The sequence below is a fragment of the Bos mutus genome, chromosome 26 (genome assembly GCF_027580195.1).
Source record: "Bos mutus isolate GX-2022 chromosome 26, NWIPB_WYAK_1.1, whole genome shotgun sequence".
Classification (NCBI taxonomy): Eukaryota; Metazoa; Chordata; class Mammalia; order Artiodactyla; family Bovidae; genus Bos; species Bos mutus.
The window spans coordinates 20,890,127-20,916,693 of NC_091642.1; the positions used below are offsets into that span (position 1 = coordinate 20,890,127).

Sequence of the window (26,567 nt, forward strand, 5' to 3'; positions counted from 1 at the left end):
CTTCCTTTCCTCATCCAGCATTAACTATCCTCTACGGTAAGAAAGGAATGTTTTCCTCACAGACTATGTGAACCAGTGTATAGTGCTAAACCAAGAAAAAAACAAAAAAACTTATTGAAAGACAGACTTTAACACACATCAACTCACATTGGTTTCAGGATAGGCAGTATCCCTTACATCTAACTTGTTAAGAGGCAGGAAAGTAACCTCTCCAGGAAGATTCATTTTATTAAACTCCATCAAAATCTTCGTGCTGACTTCATCTGAATCAACAATGTGATAAAATAACCTACATGTAAAGAGAATGAGATAGGTCCAAAGTGCTTTAAACATTTAAGCAAACAAGTTACTTTTTTCTATGCAATCCAATTTGTATGGGGAGGGCTACTCAGAAAATTCCAATGGAGGGAGAGAAAGTACAAAAAGGAGAAGTTCTAGTTTCTACAACTAGGAACAAACACTTAGCATCAATGTCTTTAATTGGAATATTAAATAAAAGAGGATTGGAATATTAAATAAAAGAGGATATATTTAAACTACAAAAGGTTGTTTCTTAGGTTATTCTTATTCCCTCTTTTCTTTAAAAACTCAAAACATCAAGCAAAAAAACAAATCTCACCTGTTTCCAGCAGTGACTTCCACACATGTGTAGAAAGCAGGCTCACATTCAAAGTTATTCATCACAATACCATGATAGCCATTTTGAACATGCTGGTTTATTCCTTTTCGACGGAAGTGGTCTAGCACTTTATTTATGCTATCTATTCCATTTAAAATGGCCTGTTCAGAAACAAAAAATTGTAAAATATTGCTAATGGCACTCATGCTGATATAAAACGCCCCTATTACTCTATACACTAAAAAAATATACCAAATTGGGAGACTGAAATTGACATATACACAACTACATATGAAACAGACAACAGTAAGAATCTACCGTACAGCACAAAGAACTCTACTCAATACTCAGTAATGCCCTATTTGAAAAAAGAATCTAAAAAAAGAGTGGATATACTTATATGTATAACTGATTCACTTTGCTGAACACCTGAAACTAATACAACTCTGTAAACCAACTATTTTCCAATAAAAATTTAAAAAAATAAAAAATATACCACAGATTAAACACCTTCTCCAACAACAGGTCAACTCCTTTTAAATATGCCAACTATGTGCAACACCTTGTATTATGGATTCTGTCCCATGACATTAGCATTAAAAATGGACCCTTCATCTAGAACTCAAAAGTGCTATTTTTAATAGCATGGGTGCTTAAATGATATCCAGTATTTCATATTTATAAGACAAGTTAATTTGCATTCTTCTCTTGAAAGCTAATAAATTCTTATGCAGTGATAACTGACTCAATGCAAACTGAGGTAATGAAAGAACCTACCCACCTTTCCTGTTGCAGCTCTAAGGAGTTGCTGTTTCTTTTCAAGATCTTCTCTTTTAGCAGCAAGTGCCTGCTGTTCTGCATTCTCTTCTCTCCACAAGTAACTAATCAATAAAAAAGAGACTGTCTTCAATTTTAAAATTAAGACAATATGCTAACAGTATACAATTTTGAGGGAAGATAGTTAATTTATAATTTAAAGACCATTTAACAGCCAGTAACTACCATTACTCAAAAATATTAAGGCATACTTTAGTCTATACTAACTTTCTTTCACTTTGTAATTCATCTTTCTTATTTTTTACTTCATAGTATTTTCTGTCCAGTTCTTCAACCCGAGCTTTGACTTCATTAAGATCCTGATCCAGTTTCTATGGAAATAAAAATACATCAAATTTAAAATCTAATTTCATACAAACTAATCCCTAGTAACAGAAAGCAGGTCAGTTGTTACCAGAGGATGGAAGAGGCCAGGAAAGGAGAAAGGGAGGAATTACCAAGGGATATGGGAAACATTTTGGGGTGATCAACAGGCTTGTTATCTTAATTGTGGTGATGGTTTAACAAGCACATACACATATCAAAACAATTAATTTGTTCATTAATGACCTTACTACTTCTATAATATATACTCTAGAATTTTAGAAGAAAAAAATTTATTAATACATTCTCAAAACACTGCAGTGCATACTTTTCACATGGACCCCTCACACACACACACACACACACACACACACACACACACACACACACACACACACACACAAGAATACAAGAGATTTAGGAACATACTAAGAAGCAAAAGACTCTTTTGCACAATGTAATTAACACTGTAAAATCATCTCTATCCAATATAAAGAACAGAGTTCACCCTCCCAAGTGGTCATTTTGATACACTTAAATGCAACTGAAATATTGAAAAATAATTTCAAACTTGAAAAAGAATGAATAAAACCTCTTACTGCAAACTCCTGTTTTAGCACCAAGCTTTTTCAAAAAGGGCATCTGTTGAGGTTGGTATTTCCATGAACTCAAGATAAAAATGCCTTTTATTTCAAGACAGGATGTAGCTATCTCAACTAAAACTATACTAACAAATTCCCAAAGAACTGACTACTTCAATCAATCTGTTTTCCATTCCTGACCAAAGTCCAAAGCACACTGGCCAGTAGTCTATTACTCCTGGTCACTTGTCCTACCAGCTGAGCTGTTTATGGTTACAGAATCAGTTTTGTTTGCTCCCTAGTATGTTTTTGTTTTTAGGTGACTGATTACATTAAACATTAGATAAACTGATGATATGAGTACAAGGAAAAGTTGTTCCTTTAAAAAACTGATTTAGTTTTGAACACACTCAAAGACTAGTCACTGAAAATTGGATTAAAAGAGCAAGTGAAAGTGAAGTCGCTCAGTCGTGTCCGACTCTTTGCGACCTCGTGGACTGTAGCCCACCAGGCTCCTCCGTCCATGGGATTCTCCAGGCAAGAATACTGGAGTGGGTTGCCATTTCCTTCTCCAGGGGATCTTCCCGACCCAGGGATCAAACCCAGGTCTTCCGCATTGCAGGCAGAAGTTTTAACCTCTGAGCCACCAGGGAAGCCCTAAATGGGCAAAAACCTCTAATATATAAAATGTAAATGCATATGGTAATAGATAATATGTACTTTATAATGGGCTTCTCAGGTAGCTCAGTAGAAATGGAGTAGCCATCATAGTCAACAAAAAAGTCTGAAAAGCAGTACTTGGATGCAATCTCAAAAACAACAGAATGATCTCTGTTCGTTTCCAAGGCAAACCATTCAGTATCACGATAATCCAAGTCTATGCCCCGACCACTAATGCTGAAAAAGCTGAAAGTTTCTATGAAGACCTACAAGATGTTCTAGAACTAACACCCAAAAAAGATGTCCTTTTCATTACAGGGGACTAGAATGCAAAAGTAGGAAGTCAAGAAATACCTGGAGTAACAGGCAAATTTGGCCTTGGAGTACAGAATGAAGCAGGGCAGAGGCTAATAGAGTTGTGTCAAGAGAACACACTGGTCATAGCAAACATCCTCTTCCAACAATACAAGAGAAGACTCTACACATGGACATCACCAAATGGTCAATACAGAAATGAGATTACATTCTTTGCAGCCAAAGATGGAGAAGCTCTATACAGTCAGCAAAAACAAGACTGGGAGCTGTGGCCAGATCATGAACTCCTTATTGCCAAATTCAGACTAAATTGAAGAAAGTAGGGAAAACCACTAGACCATTCAGGTCTGACCCAAATCAAATCCCTTACAAATATACAGTAGAAGTGAGAAATAGATTTAAGGGACTAGATCTGATAGACAGAGTGCCTGATGAACTATGGACGGAGGTTCATGACATTGTACAGGAGGCAGGGATCAAGACCATCCCCAAGAAAAAGAAATGCAAAAAGGCAAAATGGCTGGCTGAGGAGGCCTTACAAATAGCTGTGAAAAGAAAAGAAGTGAAAGCAAAGTAGAAAAGGAAAAGACATAAGCATCTGAATGCAGAGTTCCAAAGAATAGCAAGGAGAGAGAAGAAAGCCTTCCTCAGTGATCAATGCAAAGAAACAGAGGAAAATAATAGAATGGGAAAGACTAGAGATCTCTTCAAGAAAATTAGAGATACCAAGGGAACACTTCATGCAAAGTGGGCACAATAAAGGACAGAAACAGTATGGACCTAACAGAAGCAAAAGATATTAAGATGAGGTGGCAAGAATACACAGAACAATACAATAAAGATCTTTACAACCCAGATAATCACGATGGTGTGATCACTCACCTAGAGCTAGACATCCTGGAGTGCAAACCAAGTGGGCCTTAGGAAACATCACTATGAACAAAGCTAGTGGAGGTGATGGAATTCCAGTTGAGCTATTTCAAATCCTAAAAGATGATGCTGTGAAAGTGCTGCACTGGATATGCCAGCAAATTTGGAAAACTCAGCAGTGGCCACAGGACTGGAAAACATCAGTTTTCATTCCAATCCCAAAGAAAGGCAATGCCAAAGAAAGCTCAAACTACCACACAATTGTACTCATCTCACACGCTGGCAAAGTAATGCTCAAGATTCTCCAAGCGAGGCTTCAACAGTATGTGAACGATGAACTTCCAGATGTTCAAGCTGGATTTAGAAAAGGCAGAGGAACCAGAGATCAAATTGCCAACATCCGCTGGATCACTGAAAAAGCAAGAGAGTTCCAGAAAAACATCTATTTCTGCTTTATTGACTATGCCAAAGCCTTTGACTGTATGGATCACAACAAACTGGAAAATTCTTAAGAGAGATGGGAATACGAGACCACCTGACCTGCCTCCTAAGAAAACTCTATGCAGGTCAAGAAATAACAGTTAGAACTGGACATGGAACAGACTGGTTCCAAATTGGGAAATGAGTATGTCAAGGCTGTATATTGTTATCCTGCTTATTTAACTTATGTGCAGAGTACATCATGAGAAATGCTGGACTGGATGAAGCACAAGCTGGAATCAAGATTGCTGGGAGAAATATCAATAACCTCAGATATGCAGATGACACCACCCTTATGACAGAAAGTGAAGAGGAACTAAAGAGCCTCTTGATGAAAGTGATAAAGAGGAGAGTGAAAAAGTTGGCTTAAAACTCAACATTCAGAAGACTAAGATCATGGCGTCTGGTCTCATCACTTCATGGCAAACAGATGGGGAAACAGTGGCTGACTTTATTTTTGGGGGCTCCAAAATCACTGCAGATGGTGACTGCAGCCATGAAATTAAGATACTTGCTCCTTGGAAGAAAAGTTATGACCAATCTAGATAGCATATTAAAAAGCAGAGACATTACCTTGCTAACAAAGGTCCATCTACTCAAAGCTATGGTTTTTCCAGTGGTCATGTATGGATGTGAGAGTTGGACTATAAAGAAAGCTAAGGGCTAAAGAATTGAGCCTTTTGAACTGTGGTGTTGGAGAAGACTCTTGAGAGTCCCTTGAACAGCTAGGAGATCCAGCCAGTCCATCCTAAAGGAAATCAGTCCTGAATATTCATTGGAAGCACTGATGCTGAAGCTGAAACTCCAACACTTTGGCCACCTGATGCATAGAACTGACTCATTTGAAAAGACCCTGATGCTGGGAACGACTGAAGGTGGGAGGAGAAGGGGACAACAGAAGATGAGATGGTTGGATGGCATCAACGACTCAATGGACATGAGTTTGAGGAGTTGGTAACGGACAGGGAGGGCTGGCGTGCTGCACTCCATGGGGTCACAAAGAGTCAGACAAGACTGAGTGACTGAACTGAACTGAAATGGTGGCTCAGTGATAAAGAATCTGCCTATCAAGGCAGGAGACACCGGTTCGATCCCTGGGTGGGGAAGATCCTCTGGAGGGGGAAATGGCAACTGACTCCAGCATTCTTGCCTGAAAAATCCCATAAACAGAGGAGTCTGGTGGGCCACAGAGTTGGACACGACTGAGCACACATGCACACATGCACAGTAATTCAAAATGTCAAGTCACAAAGTCAAGGAAAGACTGAGGAGCGGATGCAGATTAAAGCAGATAACAGAAACATGACAACTAAATGCAATATATGATCTTATATTGAATCCTGAATTGTTTTCATCCAACTTTAAGGAGAACTGTATTTACATGTGCAGCTCATAACAGGAAAGTCCCCTTGGAATGCTAATCACTACTCATATTCATAAGAAATACCTTCGGTGCTACATCAAGATTGGTATACACTCTGGTGAAGAATGTTGATAAAGAAGGCTATTCAGGTGTCAGGGGTAGGCAGTATATGGGAAATCTCAATACCTTCCTCTCAATTTTGCTGTGAACCCAAAGATGCACTTTAAAAAATGTCTAAAAATAAAGACTGGTACATAAGCATACACTTATCTTTAAATATTTATATATAAATACATGTAAATATTATACATTAAATGCATATAAGTATACATATTTAAGATTTTATGTTTTCAGTGACTTTTCTGATAAACTGACCATACCAATGGTGAAGACCTTGTAAGGTAAAAGGTTCCTTCTAGGTGTGTGTATATATAAATAAATAAATATATATATTCTTACCCTACACCTGTCCTACACACTCCCTTCTCACCACTTCGATCATCTTCCAATCACCTATATATATCCACAAGTATCACTTAAGAAAGCATTTTTCTCTCTTTCTAATTTTAAATAATTTACAATCTTTCTTATTCAAAGTAATGGTTTTATCTTCTACTTCACTTTTTAAGAAAATGCTAACTAAACATGCAGAGTGAATGTTTAATTCATTTAGAAAGTGTTATAAAATCACCAATGTGTTAACAAAATATATTCTGCAGTAAGTTATTACACTGATAGAATACTACATTATTACATAAAAATGGAAAACTTTTAAATTACTATAGACATTTTAGATTTGTATATTACTTAAAGTTAAGTGTACAGTCCAAGTGCATGTTACTGACTCATAAAAAATATATTTTAAAATATATTTAATCTATATGGACACTCACTGACATGGCAAAAAATCTTTAAAAAAAGAACTACCATATGTATAATATTAAACTGTCCTGGTCTTATCTAATTAAGTATCTGTCTTGTGTATTTTATGATAATTATTTACAAATAAAACTTAAACAGATAAACCTGCACATGTTCACACTCAAAGATTTCACAAAGCAGCTATACAAGTTCTTACATTATACTGCTCCAGATTTTTCTCTTTATTTGCCTCAGTGTCCTCCAAATCCTTATGTATAGCAGCAATCTGTCTTTTCTTGTCATTAATAGCTTGATCTAAAGACTTGAGTTCCTTTTTAATCCACTTATCCCTTTCTTCTTTTGATGTAAACTGGCTTCCTCGACCCTGCTTTGCATAAAGGTCAGTTCTCTCTTGGGTAGCTTGGGCCAATCTACACAAGACAGAAAAGAATGGATTGAAAAGGAGAACAGGAAATAACCAAGTTTAATTGTAATCAATACCTCAAGAGTACAGAGAGACAATAACCATTTTTGTAATTCCATACAAGAAGGAAAGGAGAATTCCCTGGTGGTCCAGTGATTAGGACTCTGTGCTCTCACTGCCGAGGGCCTAGGTTTGACAGTCAGGGAACTAAGACCCCACAAGCAACATGGGGAAAAAGGGGGAAAAAAAAAAAAGGAATTAAGTATAAAAGCAACTGTTATCTAATAGTGCTTCTAGGACTAGCTCTATATAACATTAATTTAACTTCAAAATCACAGTGAAATTCAGGTAAAACAGCCCATCCTCTAAGGATTTAAGGTCCTTCCTGGTCTGGGTAGGTCAGTAAACCTAGACAAATCTAGCACCCTACCTCAGGGATTTTCAAAAATGCTCCAACTATATTTAACTATTTAAACATTTTCAACACCTTACAATGAAAGACATTATAAAAGTTAAAAGCAAGAGAAAACACATAGAACATAAGGACAAATATTAACCCCCAAATAATACTATCAAACAGTAAGAAAAAAAAAAAACCAGGAAAAAAATGGACAAAGGATATAAACAGGAAATTCATTAAAATGAACATATGAGGCATAAAAACATGATAATGTACTAGATTGTGAAGTCAGCAAACAATGGCAAGTCCAATCTTCAGACAGAAACTAAAATGTCTAGATGCTAAAAGATGTCAAGTATGAAAAGAAGGTGGCAGAATGAACACACAGCAGGATACAATTTGGATAAACAAAAGAACAATCATCATTCATGTTTTTAAAAGTCCAAAATTTAGCTATATTACTTATGGGCAAGTTACTGAACTTCCCAGAGTCTTAAATGTGTCGAACTTATAGTGAGGATACTGTGGCTCACCGAGGGCTTATGCCTCGGTGATACGCGTACACTAATACTGGCCCACAGTATTGGCTGTTACTTTGGAATGGGCATTTAACTTTTTGCCCTTAATTACTTTTTGCCTTTAATTACTAACTTCCTAACCTATAATTATTTATACAATAAGGTTCTATAGAGGAACCATGTAGAAAATTAGAATTGGTGAAAAAAGTCCCAGACCTAGCAATTCCTCGCTCTTCTTTTTCTTTTACACTGTTGAATTTAGGTTCTGTTTCTGCCAGTTCTTTCTGCTTTTCTTCTATTTTTTCAAGCAGCTTCTGCCTTTCTTTTAATAAGCGTTTCTGTAAATAAAGCAAGATAAGTAAAAATGCAATCTGTTTAAAAACTTTTCTTATTTTTAAGTCTAGTGTAAGATATTTTCTCATGAAAAGAATTCATGAGAAAACTGATCCTGCAACATAAAACTAATTTTTAAATGTAAGTAACTGATAGTACTCAGTTGCAACTTGAATGCAAATTATTTTAATGTGCCAAATTTTTTTACAAAAATTCAAGCATGCACCCCTGTCACAGAAAGGACTGTCCTCTGCAGTTCCCACTCACCTGAACATTTATGTCTTTCATTTTCAGCATTTTAACTTACCCTCTGTTCACTATTGCCTGCCAATTCATCTTGTAAATCTTTGGCTTTAAGCTCCAATTTAGTTCTCTGCTTAATTTGTTCCTGTCTTTCAGCACTGAGCTGTTCCTTTTCTTCTTTCATAGCTGAAATTTTTGTTTTCAGTTCTCTAACTTGGCGCTCAATATCCTATTCAAAAAGTATCAGATAGAAACAAGTTAGACAACTAGAAATACAAAAGCAAAATCAGGACACCATTATTGGTTTGTCTTTTTCTCTTATTTGAACTTTCAGTACTACTCTCTTTCCAATACTCAATCCCAGTGACATCACTACTTGAAGTTACCATTCCATAATTCTGGTATAGAAAGTTTAACTTACAAGTTACCCTAAGTCTAGTTTATAACCTTACCTCCATTTTATCTCTTGCATCCTGCTGAGCATCTCTTAATTGTCTGGATTTTTCTCCACTTGTCTCTCGCTTAGCAGAAAGCTGGAAAAAAAACCAAGCTATGATTTCTAACCCATTTTGGATTTGTTCAATATTTTATAACATCTAGTAAAAATCTTTAAATATCTGCTAAAACAAGCATTCACTTAAAAAAATTTCCCCCCCAAAATAACTGAATTGGTTTTAAATATAAAATGCCTAGTTTTCAGCATTACCTAAAACAAATTTTTGTACAAAATGTCAGCAATACTAATTACAAAATACACCTTAAAAAGCCAAGAAAGAAATTCGTGAAACCCTAAACGTTGCTTTCTTCTCATCCTGGTCTGCCTGACACCACCACCTACTTATATTTCAGATGCAACTACAGCAAAGACCACGTGGGTCATTTTCCTTGGAGTAAACTCAGAGTAAATTTGCTGAATAATGAATTCACTAAGAATTTTTAAAATTTTGAGGTCTGTATTTAAAAATCATTGAAAAGTATAAATATAGTATGAGTTTAATATATTCATAAAAATAAAATTAAACAAGTGGCAAAGGTAAGTATTTTACCTCATCAAGTTTAGCACGAGTCTCGTTAAGTTCCTGATTGTAAATGGTATATTCCAGGGCTCGTCTCATCTTATCCCACTTTTGATACTGAGCTAGTTCTTCCTTTTCTTCCTCTAAGGTATGTAATCTCTCTTCAATGTATTTTAACAACTCATTGATTTTTTCCCGTTTTCCCTCTTAAAAAAAATGGGAGAAGGGTGAAGGAGTTGAATAAAATTTTTACGCAGTATCAATTCTCAAATATACTGTGTAAAACTTAATCCTAAGCACTTTAGCATTATTTCTTTGATATTAGGTGGTAACCAAATCTAAGATACTAAAATGGCAATTAAAATGCTTTATTATGGAAAGTATGAAAGAATAAACTTATACATGGTGACACTGATTCTTATATTACACATTTACAGGCCTTTGTTTAAGCTTCCTTTAAAAGTTAATGTGCCTCCCCATGACATTAGGAGAAAAAAAACACAAAACCCTACTTAATATCACTGGTGTCACTGATTCTCAATTCTTGTAACAGCATTATCTATATAGCTGCATATACTGAATACTTACTATATTCCAATCATGGTGCAACTTTGCTCCTCTATTCACCACTACAAACTATAAAAAAGGACTGCACAGATGGGAAAGCTTTGGACCAGAAAGGTCAAGTCTAAAGTCTCAATATCAGGTAACTATTATTTAGACTTTGAACGTAAGGCTCTCTGACTCTAAGCCATGAAAGGGCACAGCACTTGAAAGGCAAAGTTGAGTTTCCATAATGAATGTACTAAGGAAGAATCCAAGTTCAAAGTTTAAGTTTTACATTTACTTGCTTGTGAATAAATTAAAACCTAATGCCAACTGATATTTCAGCATTTTTTTTTTCCTGAGGAATACATCCAAATGTGTTATCCTCACTAATAATGAGAAAGACTTTAAAGACACAAAGCAGCTGACCTAGAATGGTACTATTATCTCACAGTAACAATTCTTTATTCAAAGAGACAAACTTAGAATTCTCAAACCTTAAACTGCCTAACACTAATTTTCTTTCCAATCAGTCTACAAGCAAATTATTATATAATAATAAATATTCCTGAGAATAGACAACTTCTCTCAGGTATCATAACACAATGAAAAAGCAATACACAGAATAGAAGAAATAAGGCAGAATAACATTTATTTTACCTGTTTCCTTCATTAAAGATATGCTTTCTTCTTTTCGTTCATCATACACTCTAGTACCAGCTACTTCTCTTAGTAGTTTTAGTCTCTGAGAATCTGGTGCTGTTGCCATCTGGTTAATCTAAAAATTTTAGAAAAATAATTATTTACAGAGCTAGATTGCTCTTTAAGAACTCTACCTTGAAAGGTATTCACATACCAAGTTTTAAGTATGAGTTCACAATAGGAGAACAACAATGAACAGAAAAGATCTTACCCTCAAGAAACCTACACTCTAGTGGGAAAAAAACCAGGAAGCATACATACCATTACAGTATAAGTGCCATGAAGAAAAACAAAACAAACTAAGAAATTATAGCATAAAGAGTTAGGGTGACAGCAGCACTCTTATAAAAGAGGCAGACAACATAGACGGCTTCTATGAAATGACCTATGAGCGGAAATTGAAATAATATAAAGGGACCTATGCTGCATGCACACAGGAAGTCTCAGGTAATTGCTTTCAAATCAGCCTCCTTTTAAAGAAATTTTTCATAGTCTTTTCAAAAATCTCGCTCTTGAAAGTGAAACACATATTCTTCCTAATCCCGTTTTCTGCATGCTAACTTTCTAACACATAGCTAAAAACGCCTCCAACATGAAATAAGAAGTGGACATTTTAAAAGGATTCTCCCCTAGTCCAAAACAGTACAACAGAAAACTATCAGGACACTGCAGGGTATGTTCTAAGAAAAATAAATTATTTTAGATATATATAGTTAAAACATATGAGGAAATAGTAGAACAATCAGCTAAAGTATATAACTCCTAAAAACTGTAAAAATACAATTTGATTGAGAGAAAATAACATGTAGCATTATGGCAGATTTCTGGTAATGTAAACTTTCTAGTATATTATACTAACAGAGTATTAATTTCAGAAAGTAACTTTTTTCAAATGTGATTTTTATAAAGTTTCTACAATACTCTTAACTTCTACAAACCAAAAATATCTGCAGATCACTAAGAAAACATGATCCACTTAAATAATTCTGCTGAAATACTTTTATCCCACTATGCAATGGATCTATTTTGCACTTTATGCCACAAAAAAAGGTATTATTAATACAAACTTCAGTGCAAAATAAACCAATGAAAACAGAAGATAGTAAGGTCCATTATCACCCGAATTTAACCACTAGAATGAAATCAAATTCATCATTCAATGAATATAATCAGAAAACAAATTCCCTTTAAAAAGATACACATTTTTTACCTTTCCTTGTTTAACAATATAATAAGGATTGCTTCGAGAAAAACCAGCACTTTCAAGGAGATTCATCACATCATTTTTCCTGTTGATAAACAATTAAAAAGTTTTCAAATACGTAACAATCCAACAATAAGCAAAGAATACACTAACCCTTGAGTTAAGGGGCATGAAGAACTACAGAACAGTCATTAAATATAGTTTATATCAGCCTCAGGGAATCTTCTGATTCTTATGCTTGAGCTCTAAATAATAATTTGCTGAACACGAGGCAAAAGTACCTCATATATGAGCCAAGTAAAATACTTTTACTCTTATGTATAAAAATTATAAGCATAAAAAAAAAAATAAGCATAAAATGCTTACGTGACCATTTTCTTGTCTAAGAAATACTGATCCTTTTTGGCACCGATAACTCTTCGAAGTGAAACTTCCTCTTTGTCGATCTAAGAAAAAAACATAAATGCTCAAACATAAATCTAACAGTAAATGTTTTGGAAACATTTCAGTTAATAGGGTCATTTTAGAGTCCGTCACCATAGCAATTATTTTGAAACTTCAATTACCTCACTAAAGATATGCTGCTGCTGCTAAGGCACTTCAGTTGTGCCAGACTCTGTGAGACCCCATAGAAGGGAGCCCACCAGGTTCCCCCGTCCCTGGGATTCTCCAGGCAAGAAAACTGGAGTGGGCTGCCATTTCCGTCTCCAATGCATGGAAGTGAAAGTGAAGTCGCTCAGTCGTGTCCGACTCTTCGCAACCCCATGGACTGCAGCCTACCAGGCTCCTTCGCCCATGGGATTTTCCAGGCAAGAGTACTAGAGTGGGTTGCCATTGCCTTCTCCAAGAAAGATACGCTATGAATACTCAATTCTATGACAAAGACCTTTTTTTACAACAGCTTGCACGTTCCCACTTGTTTACCAGAATATTCAAAACTTTAAGATAAAATTAGTATGTAAGCTATAGCTATTTTAGTATAAACTAAATCATAAAAGCCTTCCTGGGTAGCTAAAACAGTAAGGAATCTGCCTACAATGCAGGGTTCAATCCCTGTGTTGGGAAGATCCCCTGGAGAAGGGCATGGCAACCCACTCCGATATTCTTGCCTGGAGAATTACATGGACAGAGGAGCCTGGAGGGCTACAGTCCAGGGACTCACAAAGAGTTGGACACAACTGAGTGACTAACACACACAAATCATAAAAGTCTAAGTACAGCTATAAATAAAAGTTTCAAAGCACGAGTAAAGTCAGCTGCATCAATAAAATTCTCAACATTATTACTGAAAAGAAAAAAACAGTTACTCACCGGTAACCGGTTGTCTGAATTGTCAAAAATAATCTCCACAAAAGCAGAAATAACACGAGGACCAGTACCCTCCTAAAACACAAGAAAAAATTAATGTCATTTAAGTGGTATTTTCATATTCTTTAAATACTTTTAAAGTTTAGTGCAGGTAACAAGCCTGATTCCATGGAGGAAAATTTCTATCAGATGAGAATATCACAGCAATCCAGTCTACGCCCCAACCACTAATGCCAAAGAAGCTGAAATTATATGATTCTATGAAGACCTACAAGACCTTCTAGAACTAATACCCAAAAAATGAGGTCCTTTTCATTATGGGAGTCTGGAATGCAAAAGAAAGAAGTCAGGAGATACCTAAAGTAACAGACAAGTTTGGCCTTGGGAGTACAAAATGAAGCTGGGCAAAGGCTAACAGAGTTTTGCTAAGAGAACACACTGGTCATAGCAAACACTCTTTTCCAATAACACAAGAGAAGACTCTACACATGGACATCATCAGATGGTCAATATAGAAATCAGATGGATTATATTTTTTTAACAGAAGATGGAGAAGCTCTATACAGTCAGCAAAAACAAGACTGGGAGCTGACCATGGCTCAGATCATAACTCCTTATTAAAAATTCAGACTTAAATTGACTAAAGTAGGGAAAACCACCAGACCATCCAGGTCTGACCTACATCAAATCCCTTATGATTATACAGTGGAAGTGACAAATAGATTCAAGGGATCAGATTTGATAGACAGAGTGTCTTAAGAACTATGGATGGAGGTTCATGACATTGTATAGGAGGCAATGATCAAGACCATCCCCAAGAAGAAGAAATACAAAAAGGCAAAATGGTTGTCTGAGGAGGCCTTACAAATAGCTGTGAAAAGACGAGAAGCAAAAGGCAAAGGAGAAAAGGAAAGATATACCCATCTGAATGCAGGGTTCTAAAGAATAGCAAGGAGGTAAGAAAGTCTTCCTAAGTGATCAATGCAAAGAAATAGAGGAAAACAATAGAATGGGAAAGACTAGAGAACTCTTCAAGAAAATTAGAGATACCAAGGGAACTTTTCATGCAAAGATGGGCACAATAAAGGACAGAAATGGTATGGATCTAACAGAAGCAGAGGATATTAAGAGGTGGCAAGAATACACAAAAGAACTATACAAAAAAGATTTTCACGATCCAGATAACCACGATGGTGTGATCACCTACCGAGAGCCAGACATCCTGGAGTGCGAACTCAAGTGGGCCTTAGGAAGCATCACTATGAACAAAGCTAGTGGAGGTGACAGAATTCCAGCTGAGCTATTTCGAATCCTAAAAGATGATGCTGTGAAAGTGCTGCACTGGATATGCCAGCAAATTTGGAAAACTCAGCAGTGGCCACAGGACTAGAAAAGGTCAGTTTTCATTTAATCCCAAAAAAAGGCAATGGCAAAGAATATTCAAACTACTGCACAACTGCACTCATCTCACATGCTAGCAAAGTAATGCTCATAATTCTCCAAGCGAGGCTTCAACAGTATGTGAACCATGAACTTCCAGATATTCAAGCTGGATTTAGAAAAGGCAGAGGAATCAGAGATCATACTGCCAAAGTCCACTGGATCATAGAAAAAGCAAGAGAGCTCCAGAAAAACACCTACCTCTGCTTTATTCATTACGCCAAAGCCTTTGACTGCATGGATCACAACAAACTGTGGAAAATTCTTAAAGAGATGGGAAATAACAGACCACCTGACCTGCCTCCTGAGGAATCTGTATGCATGTCAGAAGCAACAGTTAGAACTGGACATGGAACAACAGATTGGTTCCAAATCGGGAAAGTCAAGGCTGTATATTGTCACTCTGCTTATTTAACTTACGTGCAGAGTACATCATGCAAAATGACAGACTGGATGAAGCACAAGCTGGAATCAAGATTGCTGGGAGAAATATCAATAACCTCAGATATGTGAAAACACCACCCTTATGGCAGAAAGCAAAGAAGAACTAAAGCCTCTTGATGAAAGTGAAAGAGGAGAGTGAAAAAGTTGGCTTAAAGGTCAACAGTCAAAAAATGAAGATCATGGCATCCGGTCCCATCATATCATAGCAAATAGATGGGGAAATAATGGAAACAGTGACAGATTTTATTTTCTTGGGCTCCAAAATCACTGCAGATGGTGACTGCAGCCATGAAATTAAAAGACGCTGCTCCTTGGAAGAAACACTGTGACTAATCTAAACAGCATATTAAAAAGCAGAGACATTACTTTGCTAACAAAGGTCCATCTAGTCAAAGCTATGGTTTTTCCAGTAGTCATGTATGGATGTGAGAGTTGGACTATAAAGAAAGCTGAGCACTGAAGAATTGATGCTTTTGAACTGCGGGGTTGGAGGAAGACTCTCAAGAGTCCCTTGGACTGCAAGGATATCAAACCAGTCAATCCTAAAAGAAATGAGTCCTGAATATTCATTGGAAGGACTGATACTAAAGCTGAAGCTCCAATACTCTGGCCACCTGATGTGAACAACTGACTCTTAAGAAAAGACCCTGATGCTGGGCAAGATTGAAAGCAGGAGAAGGGGACGACAGAGGATGAGATGGTTGGGCGGCATCACGATCTCGATGGACTTGAGTTTGAGCAAGTTCCAGGAGTTGATGATGGACAGGGAAGCCTGGCGTGCTGCATTCCATGTGGTTGCAAAGAGTTGGACACGACTGAGCGACTGAACTGTACTGAGAAAATCCTCTTGCCAAAGCAGCAGACACCGGATTAGGATAACAATACTCAACCACAGAGCTTTTTTTTTCTCCTCCAAATAGACTTTGACTGTGAATTTAAAAAATGAGAACTATGCAAAAGATGTCAAAGTTAGATGTACATAGGCTTTATTCTACATACCACTTCATTTGAGCAAAAGACCCCATAGCCACCCAATTTTACCTATTTGCTAATACATAAAACTTTGAGGCTTTTCCCTTATAGATTCATCTTAATGTTAGAAAGGAACCCTAACGAAGCATATAATTACTGGAACTGTCTTTTTAAACATTTGAGATATTCTGTATAATTTTAAATCTGCTATGAAAACATATACATTTAACACGTCACATTTTGATCAATTTGTGACCCAGCTACTTACCATGCCCAGATAATTTCTAGGCTGTGAACAGTTATGAAGTAGTTCAATACAATAAAGAATAACACCTAAAGAAACTATTCTTTTAATGCTAATCTGAGAAACCTAAACAGAGACTTGCTTATAGGGAATCAATCCTGATTACCAGACTGAAAATTCAAATAAAAAAAAATTAAAATTAAAATTTAAGAGTGGGAGGAAGGAATTCCTTGCCAGTCCAGTGGTTAGGACTGGGTGCTTTCACTACCATGGCCTTGGTTCAATCCCTGGTTGAGGAATTAAAATCCCGCAAGCCACATGGCACAACCGGAAAAAAAAAAAGAGTGGGCAGGGATAGTGGGGGGTTGGGGATGATGGTTAGAAAAGAACTTTAAGTCTAGAGATACTGTGTAGATACACTGAAGAATCTTGCTTTCTGGTCTTAAAAGTAATTATAAGCTATATTTAAATAAGACAGATAAGGTACACCATTTTATCATAGACTTTTATACTTTCTTACCCTAAAAGTATTTACTATTTATAATTTAATGAAAACATTCTAACAGTTTTCATTACTATAAACACACTTTCTTATTGGAAAATAATGTTCCCATTTAAGTACAAATATGGCTAAAAATAATTTTATGTGCTTAAGTTTGTAATGGTTGCTTTTCTGTGGCTCCATATTAACTTGATTCTGAGTCTCAAAGTTTTAATCCCCAACCTAACTCGTTTTTCTCCTCAGCAAACCAGATTCCAGACCCTTACCAGGCCATACTCTTTAAATAAAGAATTTATATTTATATGGAAGATATATCCATCCATAGGGAACTCCTACAATTTTTTTAACCATTATATAAAAATTAAGCCTTTATCCTGCATTAATATAGTACACTAAATTTCACAGCAGAACAATATACATAAGAAACATATTGTGTCATGTTCACAAAAGATCTGAAACTTGAAAAAATAATTTTGTTTGGCAGAACTGACAATGTATTTTTAGAAGTACTTAAAACTGGTAATGTTTTAAAGCAGTCTCACTCACATGTAACAAAGCCAATCGCTGTTCCGGACGAAGATGACTAAACTCATCACTGAGAACAAACTGAATTGCTAGAAACATAAAAATAACTATTAGTACAATCTAAAAAAGATTTATGCTTTAGTTATAATCTCCCATACCTTCAGAGAACAGTGTATCTATCAGGTAATGAACAATACAGATTAACTGTTTCATATAGACAAAAGGAATGCAGAAAATTTGCCTGTACAGATTAATCACCTACTAAATGATGATATTAGAAAAATATTAACAAGCTTTCACTAAAACATTTAAGGTAAGAAAATAAAATGAAAACACTGAAATACAAAAAAAGGCAAGTAGAACTAAGGTGTAACTTGATCAAAGTATACACGTTCAGGATTCATGCTATATTTGCTTTTATCCACTACATATAAATGATATAAATTAAAATATTTAACAAAATAGGATATATTCCTATAATATCGCTGATTGGATACTTTGTCAAAAGAAACAAAACTAAGTAGGAAATACTGGGAAACACTTCAGATTTCTACTCTCTGCTGCAGTACTTACATGCCCTTTATCTTCTATAAATAAGGTGTCATTCATGCCACTTCCTCAGAATGCCTAACTGGACAACCCTCTCCTAGAAATGTAACTCTTTACTCAACTTTTGTATTCCCAGTCCACCCAAGAGACTTTTGACACTCTAAAAGAGTGAGTCTGTGTATATGAATGTGTATGCTGGGGGTGATGGTGGGGATTGGTTTTCTTTTATAATCACCTTGGAGGGGACAAATTCAAACTCCTGTGCTTGATTCATGGGGTCGCAGGGAGTCGGACATGACTGAGCGACTGAACTGAGAGATTATGAGATTATTACTTCCACTCCAATCCTACTCTTCTTATCATCCCCAAATTACAACTACTGATGGGATACAGAGTTCCCTTTAGAACTGTGAGCAGAGAAGGGACAGAACCTCTGCTATTACTAATGCTCCCTTTTCCTCAAGTACCACTCAACTAAGACGTTCAAAAATTCTTCAACCTACTCCTTATATAGTCCAAACCTGTTAAAATATTTTTCCTCAGCAAAGAATTTAACACAGGCATTACTATTCTTAAATGCATTTTATCTTTAGAGCTAGTTTTCAAAGCTCTATTTACTACCTTCTGACAACTGTCTTTGTTGAGTCTATACAGTTTTTTATACTCCTCCATCTTTTATTAAAATAATTGATTTAGATGAAACAGATAAGCTATTTCCCATAACAATGTTAACTATTCTACTGCACTTATATTCTCTCTCTCTCTGCATTTACAACATTTATATATGGCACTGAAGTTTAGAAAGCACTCCTATACATATAATCTCATTTGATTCTCACAACTCATCTAAGGTAGGCAGGGTAAATACCTGTTTTTAAAGTAAAAGACTACTTTGAGAAGCTGTTTTGCATAATCTCACATGGCTAATTAGCCACTAGCGTAGAGCTCAGATTCTTACACTCTAAACCCTCTACATTAAATTTCAATCGTGTTTGAAGAAGTATTTCTTCTATTTCATGCAGACATAACCTCAGATAAACTACCTTAAGATACCTAGGTCTTATTATATTTAGAATTCAAAATACAATACCTACCATAAAAAAAGTTACTTTTTCCAGATCCATTTCTGCCCACTGTAAAATTTTAAAAAGTATGTTATTTTGTATAAAAAACAGTAAAATTTTAAACTGAAAGTATTCAAAGATATAAAATCCTATTTTCTAACAAAACATCTTAAAACTTAAATACAACAGAACAGTGAACAGCAAATAATAAAACAGCTTTAATTACCAAATGGGTACAGTTTTTGTATCGTCTTCAGTTTTTTTCGTAAAGAAATGTGTTTCATTGTTTACTTTTTTGCTCTTTCTCAATAGTTTAAAATTAACAGGAATAACTAAACATACTACCTGGTCTTCATTACAATGCACATGTAATTCTATTTTAATTGTATATAATACTTCTAACAATTTAAAGATTCACATGCTAAAATTTTAAAATACTTAAAGTCATTAAAAATTCTCAAACCATTTCCATGTTAAAACAGTTTTCTGATCAGCCCTATACATCAAGTATAGCCTCTCAGAATCACAAAAATACAGACAACTATAAGGCACTTGTTTTACTACCTGAATTCAGAAATAAGCAATTCTATACATAAAAGAAAATCAAATGCATCAGATATAATGAATTTACTTGAACTTTTCTGTTCAGCAGAATTTTCATTGTTAATAGTCATGAATAACTATGTCACTCTCTCTCAATCTTGACCAATATCCTGAACATTTAGCCCCAAAGTCATTATCTTTAATCCAAAGTAAATTCTAAAGAGATCGGAAAATAATGAAGTGCTTAAAAAAAAAAAAAGGCATATAACAGACACAGGCCAACTTAAAGGGGGTCTTCTACTAGGGAAACCTAGGACAATTTGAGCACCAAAATAATTAGATGAATTATAAATTAGGGCTTGGGTGGAAGTGGAGGAGAATAATTCATGAGTCCATACTGAAAATAAAAAGATAAACAAACAGCTAAGGAGAAAGGATGCTTGATTCCAGTAAAATAACAAAGGGTAAATGTGAGAGGAGTGCTGGAAATAGAGTATCATCGTCCTGTAACTACCAGAATAAAGGCAAGAATTATTGATGAATACTAAATCTAAGGGGGAATTTTGATAAGGAACACAGTATTTGCAAGGTCCCCAAATCTCTCCACATTATTTATCAGTTGACTGGGTCAGTCAACATAACTAGAAAATAAAAATAAAAGATTACTGTACTGATGCTAAATTTACTGACATTGATAACTATACTGTGATTATATAAGATGGCTTCACAAAATCTGTCTGGACGTGATCCAATGCAACCACAAACCAGATATATATTCTTTGTAAAGGTATGACCACTTCTCCCCTCACTCTTGCCCTCAGACTGCACTCTCCCATTAAGGCCCTAGCAGCTAAGCAGGCTTGGGGCTCTGTTTTCCAGGAAAGCAGGACTAACACAAGCATAGATCATTAACAGGAAGAATAGCTATCTCTGGGTAGAGGGATAGTTTAATTTTTTTTCCTTTTAGCTTCTATGCTCTTTATGTTTTACAAAGTCACATATATTTCTTTTGTTAGAAGGATAGGGAAAAAGATAACCTTAAAAAGGTTTATGGTTATTACATTTAAACATCAAACAAGTATCATCACACGAGGTTTCTCCCCGCCTTCAAATCATTATTTTTCTAAGGGTCGAAAATCATTAAACAAAGTGATATGCTTTCAAAAGATATGTTTAGGATCAATCTCAGTGTACATTACTTTTGGTCTTTCTTACATGATTAACAGACTTGTTTTTATTTTTTAAGATTTTTTTTTGATGCGGACTGTTTTTAAAGTCTTCTTTAAATTTGTTACAATATGATTTCTGCTTTAGGCTTTTGTGGCTATGAGGCATGTGGGATCTTTGCTCCTGGACCAGGGATTGAACCTGCACCTTGTGTACTGGAAGGTGAAGTCTTAACCACTGGACTGCCAGAAGTCCAGACTCGTTTTTAAAATACATTAAACAATATCATTTTTTTTCAGTTAAACAAAAGAACATTTAGATAATTTCCTTTGTAACTGTGACTATTAACAATCCTAATGTTGCAACCAAAGTAGTAAAACAGCTACCTGGTAAGAGGCCCTACAAATATAATTTAATCATTTTAGGTAATGATGGCCATCATCTTACAAAACCAAAACGATTGAAATGTTAAGAACAAACCACCAACCAAACAACTGTCATCGCTCAGTCGTATCCGACTCTCTGTGACCCCATGGACTGTAGCCGACCAGACTCCCCTGTCCATGGGATTTTCCAGGCAAGAGTACTGGAGTGGGTTGCCATTTCCTTCTTCAGGGGATCTTCCCCACCCAGGGATCGAAGCCAGGTCGCCCGCATTGCAGGCAGACGCTTTACCCTCTAAACCACCGGGGATAAAATTAGTCAGTCCTCCAAATCTCAAATCGCTGGGTTCCAAACCCAAGGATTTAATCAACCACAGACTGGGGGTTTTCAGAAAGTTCCAAAAACAAACCAGAATTTGCCACAAGCTGGTAACTATTTACACATGATGTACACTGTATTTACAGCTATTTACATAGCATTTACACTGTATTACAAGTAATCTAGGGATATGCTTAGGTTATATGCAAAAACACTAAGATTTGATAACAAGTTTTAGTCGCATCCAAGATACCAAAGAGAAACTATAACTGTATAAAACTGATATTAAGATATTTAACCACTTTTAATTTATGAGTTAAGGAAATAATCTAAATCTAGTAATTATTCACTTTTCTCCATTTCTAAAGATTTTCTGATTGATGAAAATCAAAAGACACTTATAATCAAAATGTAAGTAGAACTCTAGTACAATCAATCTATTCTTATAGCACACTAATGATTTTTCAGTAGGTTAAGGTAGAAGGAAAAGTATGTTTTTATTACCAACTACAAAGCTGCAACTGCTGTTTCAAGGACAGGCTTTTTCGTGCCCTCAATTTTTAAATTTTATTATTTCAAAATAAAATATGATTCTCAAAAGTTTCTCTGGGAACATTAGTATTCACTGTTCACCCTTATTTCTGTATTGTCAACTAAACTGGCACTTGCCAAGGGCATTTGCCATTTGCCTTTGCAGAGATTGAACCCTGTGCTGCTGCAGCTGCTGGCCTTCAACACCCCCTGAGCTGAATTCAGGGCGGAGAGTCAGACACTGGGCTCTCTCACTTTCCCACCAGGGAAACTGGTGCAACAGGTCTTCAGATAGATATTTTCGGGAACTGATTTCACGATCCCAATCCCTGCATCTCTTCAGATCTAGAAAATAACTAAATCCCTTCATGATGACATTCTCTCCTCTTGACTAGCAGAAAACTTTGTGTCAAGTAAGCGCTTGCGAAGTAATGTTCAAAATTCTACAAGCGAGGCTTCAGTTCTCCTTAAGAGAACTCCCAGATATTCAAGCTGGATTTAGAAAAGGCAGAGGAACCAGAGATCAAATTGCCAACATCCACTGGATCAAAGAAAAGCAAGAGAGTTCCAGAAAAGTACCCACCTCTGCTTCACTGACTACGCTAAAGCCTTTGACTGTGTGGATCACAACAAACTGGAAAATTCTTCAAGAGATGAGAATACCAGACCACCTTACCTGCCTCCAGAGAAACCTGTTAGAACAGTTAGAACTCAACATGGAACAATGGACTGGTTCAAAATAGGGAAAGAAGTGTGTCAAGGCTGTATATTTTTACCCTGCTTATTTAATTTATATGCAGAGCACATCATGAGAAATGCTGGGCTGGATGAAGCACAGGCTGGAATCAAGATTGCTGGGAGAAATACCAATAACCTCAGATATGCAAATGATACCACCCTTATGGCACAAAGTAAAGAGGAACTGAAGAGCCTCTTGCTGAAAATAAAGAGGAGAGTGAAAAAGCTGGCTTAATATTCAACATTCAAAAAATGATGACCATGGCATCCAGTCCCATCTTTTCATGGCAAATAGATGGGGAAACAATGGAAACAGTGACAGACTTTATTTTGGGGGCTCCAAAATCACTGCAGATGGTGACTGCAGCCATGAAATTAAAAGATGCTTGCTTCTTGGAAGAAAAGCTATGACCAACCTAGACAGAATATTAAAAAGCAGACATTACTTTGACTACAAAGGTCTGCCTAGTCAAAGCTATGGTTTTTCCAGTATGTGTATGGATGTGAGAGTTGGACCATAAAGAAGGCTGAGCGCCAAAGAGTAACTGTGGTGTTGGAGAAGACTCTTGAGAGTCCCTTATACTGCAAGGAGATCAAACCAGTGAATCCTAAAGAAAATCAATCCTGAATATTCACTGTAAGGACTGATGTTGAAGTTGAAGCTCCAATACTTTGGCCACCTGATGAGAACGGCCAACTTATAAGAAAAGACCCTGATGCCGGGAAAGATTGAAGGGAGGAGAAGGGGGTGACAGAGATGAGATGGTTCGATCGCCTCACCAACTCGATGGACATGAGTTGGAGCAAACTCCCGGAGATGGTGAAGGTCAAGGGAAGGCTGGCATGCTGCACTCCATGGGGTTACAAAGAGTTAGACACAACTTAGCGACTGAATAACCACCAAAGGGCTTGAATGTACTGAACTTCCCCTTCACCAAAATCTTAAGAGACTGACCTTCCCCCACTGCCTCTTTGGAGCAATCTCTCAGAGTTATCTGAGGTGCTTGTCTCCTGGGCTGCAGTCCTCATTTTGCCCCAAATAAAACTTAATTACCAATTCGTGCATTTTTTTTAGTTGACAGTATGAATCTTACCTCACCTCAAGCTATGGACTCCATGGTGCATACTCTCCCTGACCCCCAATTCATATGTTAAAGCCCGAACTCCACTATGTGAAGCTTTTTGGAGATAAGGGGGTCTTTGGGAGGTAATTTACATGAGGTTAGGAGTGACGCCTTTATGGTAGGACTATTGCTCTTTCAAGAGGGAGAGGTTCAAACAAAGGTTCTCCAGAGCAGTGAAAAAATGAATCCCTGTTGTTTAAGCCATCTAGTCTATGATATTTTGTTGTGGCAGACCAAGCCAACTAGGACACTGTATAGCTGAAATCTATGTTGATAGCGATTCTATACTTTTCTGGTGTCTAGAAGCACTCATTTCATCTATTCTTTAAAAACTCAGCAGATGGTCAGAAAACACTTGCTGTCTGTTATCACTATCATCTGTAGAACCTATATATTAACTATTATATTGAAGGACAATCACCATTCGCCCCCTCATCCTCACATAATTGCTTTCTCATTTAATCTTTCCAACAGCCCTAAGAAACATGTATCATTATTTCCACTTTACAAGGGAGAAAACTGAAGCATCAGGAAGTCTGAAGAATACACAGCATAATTGGGATTTGAATCCCATTCTGCCATGATCCAAAGTTTATGCTTTTCCCACCAAGTTGCATGGTCTGTCCTTGGACATTATAATAGGAAAAAAAAAAATCTTAGAATAACCTAATTGTGAATAAAGAATGGTCATCTTTGAAATAAGGCAATAGTGACCATTTTTAAAGTAGGAAATGACATACCAAGAATAGCTGAAATGCTAAATTTAGTGCCATTCACTATAAACTTAAATCTATTAAAACACATACACACAAGGCTACCAAATAAAAATGAATACTTTGTCTTATTCAAGTATTTTTAAACGTAAAAAGGAAACAATTTCATTAGTGCAGATAAAAGTATTCATACAGAAAAAAAAAAGCATATAAATTTACGTAATATTCAAGACAATTCCTGTCTCCTTAAGCCTAATATAGGCAAATTTAAACGACTATGTAGACAGAAAACTGACAGCATAAAACATGAACACTTACCAATAACATTATGTTTTGAACTGAACGGGTCTACAATTGTTTGATCTCTATAACTTCGAAAACCCTGGATAATAACCTAACAAAGAGAAGAGAGATATTTTTCAGAAAGAAATAACACACCCCAAAAGAACTAACTTCTAAGCTAATATTTTCCTTTTGCCCTCCTTCCCTTTATGGTTTCCCGTTTAATGCCAAACAGAAATATTTCCACGTCAGAGAAGAAAAATTTATCTTGGAAAATGATTTAAAAATATTCTTAAAACTGCCCGTATATCAGTAACCACTGCCAGTGTTGCTTATGAGAAGTTATAATTAGTAACCTGTTGGGGAGCACTCAAAATCAAATACACTGTCTAAGGTTGGCTGGAACACTAACCATCACAGGGCCGGATAAAAGTCTATCACGTATGCAGCGGGGCTCAGCGGGCCTGGGCGCCCCTTTCAGTCACACTCTGGCCAAAAAAGAGCCGCCCATCCAGGACAGGACTGCTCAGAGTCTAACACATCCAGCCGAGACACTTCTCTTAAGGAGTGTGAATGGGCTCATTTTCGGGGTGGCCTCCAGCGCGGGAAGACCATTTTGACAGAAAGTAAACAACGGAATGAGGAGGCGCTACACATTCTGCAGGAAGGAGGGACCCTTTCACGTCTCCGGTAACTCGGGGAGGAGCGAGGCCCCCGGCTAAGCTGACGCCCCAGCTTGGACCCCACAGGCGTTCCGAGGCCGCGGACACCCTCTCTTCACATACGCCACGCAAAAGGCTCGCGAGGGGGCTGGCCAGCCCCGCAGGGCCAAGCTGCTTCTCGGCCACCCGGGAAGGCCCGTTCCCTCCAAAAGGCCCACTTCGCCAGCCCCTCCAGCTCTCTCCGCTAGAGCCCGCTTCCCTCAGGCAAGCGGCCTGCGGAGAGGCTCGGGCTGCAAAGGGGCGCCCCGAGCTGCACCCCTCCCCCACAGTCCGTGTCCAGCCCCGCGCCACCCTGCAAGAAGCAACACCTCCGACAGGAGCTGTCCTCACGAGCCCCTGACGGGCGGGAGGGACGCACAGGCCTCACCTGCTTTATGTACATGGTTCCGCGTCCCTAGCCAGGGAGAAAGGCTCCCCGCCAGAAGCAACAACTCGGCAGCGGGGTTAGGTGAGGCGCCTAAGACACCCCTCCCCCCCAAAGCGCCGCTTGCACCCCTCTCGCCAAACAAAATGGCGGTGCCCATGGAGGCGGAGTCCCCGCCTCGGACGGAACCACCCTCGCAACTTCCCTCGGAGCGTGGGGGGAATCAGAGTCAGATCTGCTCTGTCTTTTTGGCAAAAGGGCCTTCTACAATGTCTTCAGCTGAATTTCATGTGACTCCTCAATTTTTAAATGAGTTTTCCCTGAGAATTAGTCGGAAACTTCATTCGGAAAAGCCTTG

The 26,567-nt window shown here is 37.1% G+C and overlaps 1 protein-coding gene across 1 annotated transcript in view; it reads right to left on the reverse strand.

Moving 5' to 3' along the window:
- SMC3 (structural maintenance of chromosomes 3) overlaps nt 1-26,358 on the reverse strand; it is a 37,817-nt gene extending 11,459 nt beyond the window's left edge. The window contains exons 1-17 of the mRNA XM_005894761.3: nt 26,213-26,358; nt 25,160-25,235; nt 19,354-19,392; nt 17,732-17,799; nt 13,587-13,658; nt 12,642-12,721; nt 12,282-12,360; nt 11,030-11,147; nt 9,854-10,029; nt 9,260-9,340; nt 8,872-9,036; nt 8,448-8,569; nt 7,107-7,320; nt 1,664-1,767; nt 1,401-1,500; nt 620-780; nt 148-289 (exon numbers count right to left, since the gene is read on the reverse strand). Coding sequence (XP_005894823.1) covers nt 148-289; nt 620-780; nt 1,401-1,500; nt 1,664-1,767; nt 7,107-7,320; nt 8,448-8,569; nt 8,872-9,036; nt 9,260-9,340; nt 9,854-10,029; nt 11,030-11,147; nt 12,282-12,360; nt 12,642-12,721; nt 13,587-13,658; nt 17,732-17,799; nt 19,354-19,392; nt 25,160-25,235; nt 26,213-26,227 — 1,812 coding nt within the window. The 5' untranslated portion in view covers nt 26,228-26,358. The remainder of the gene's footprint in view (nt 1-147; nt 290-619; nt 781-1,400; nt 1,501-1,663; nt 1,768-7,106; nt 7,321-8,447; nt 8,570-8,871; nt 9,037-9,259; nt 9,341-9,853; nt 10,030-11,029; nt 11,148-12,281; nt 12,361-12,641; nt 12,722-13,586; nt 13,659-17,731; nt 17,800-19,353; nt 19,393-25,159; nt 25,236-26,212) is intronic.
- Between the last annotated feature and the right edge of the window lie 209 nt (nt 26,359-26,567).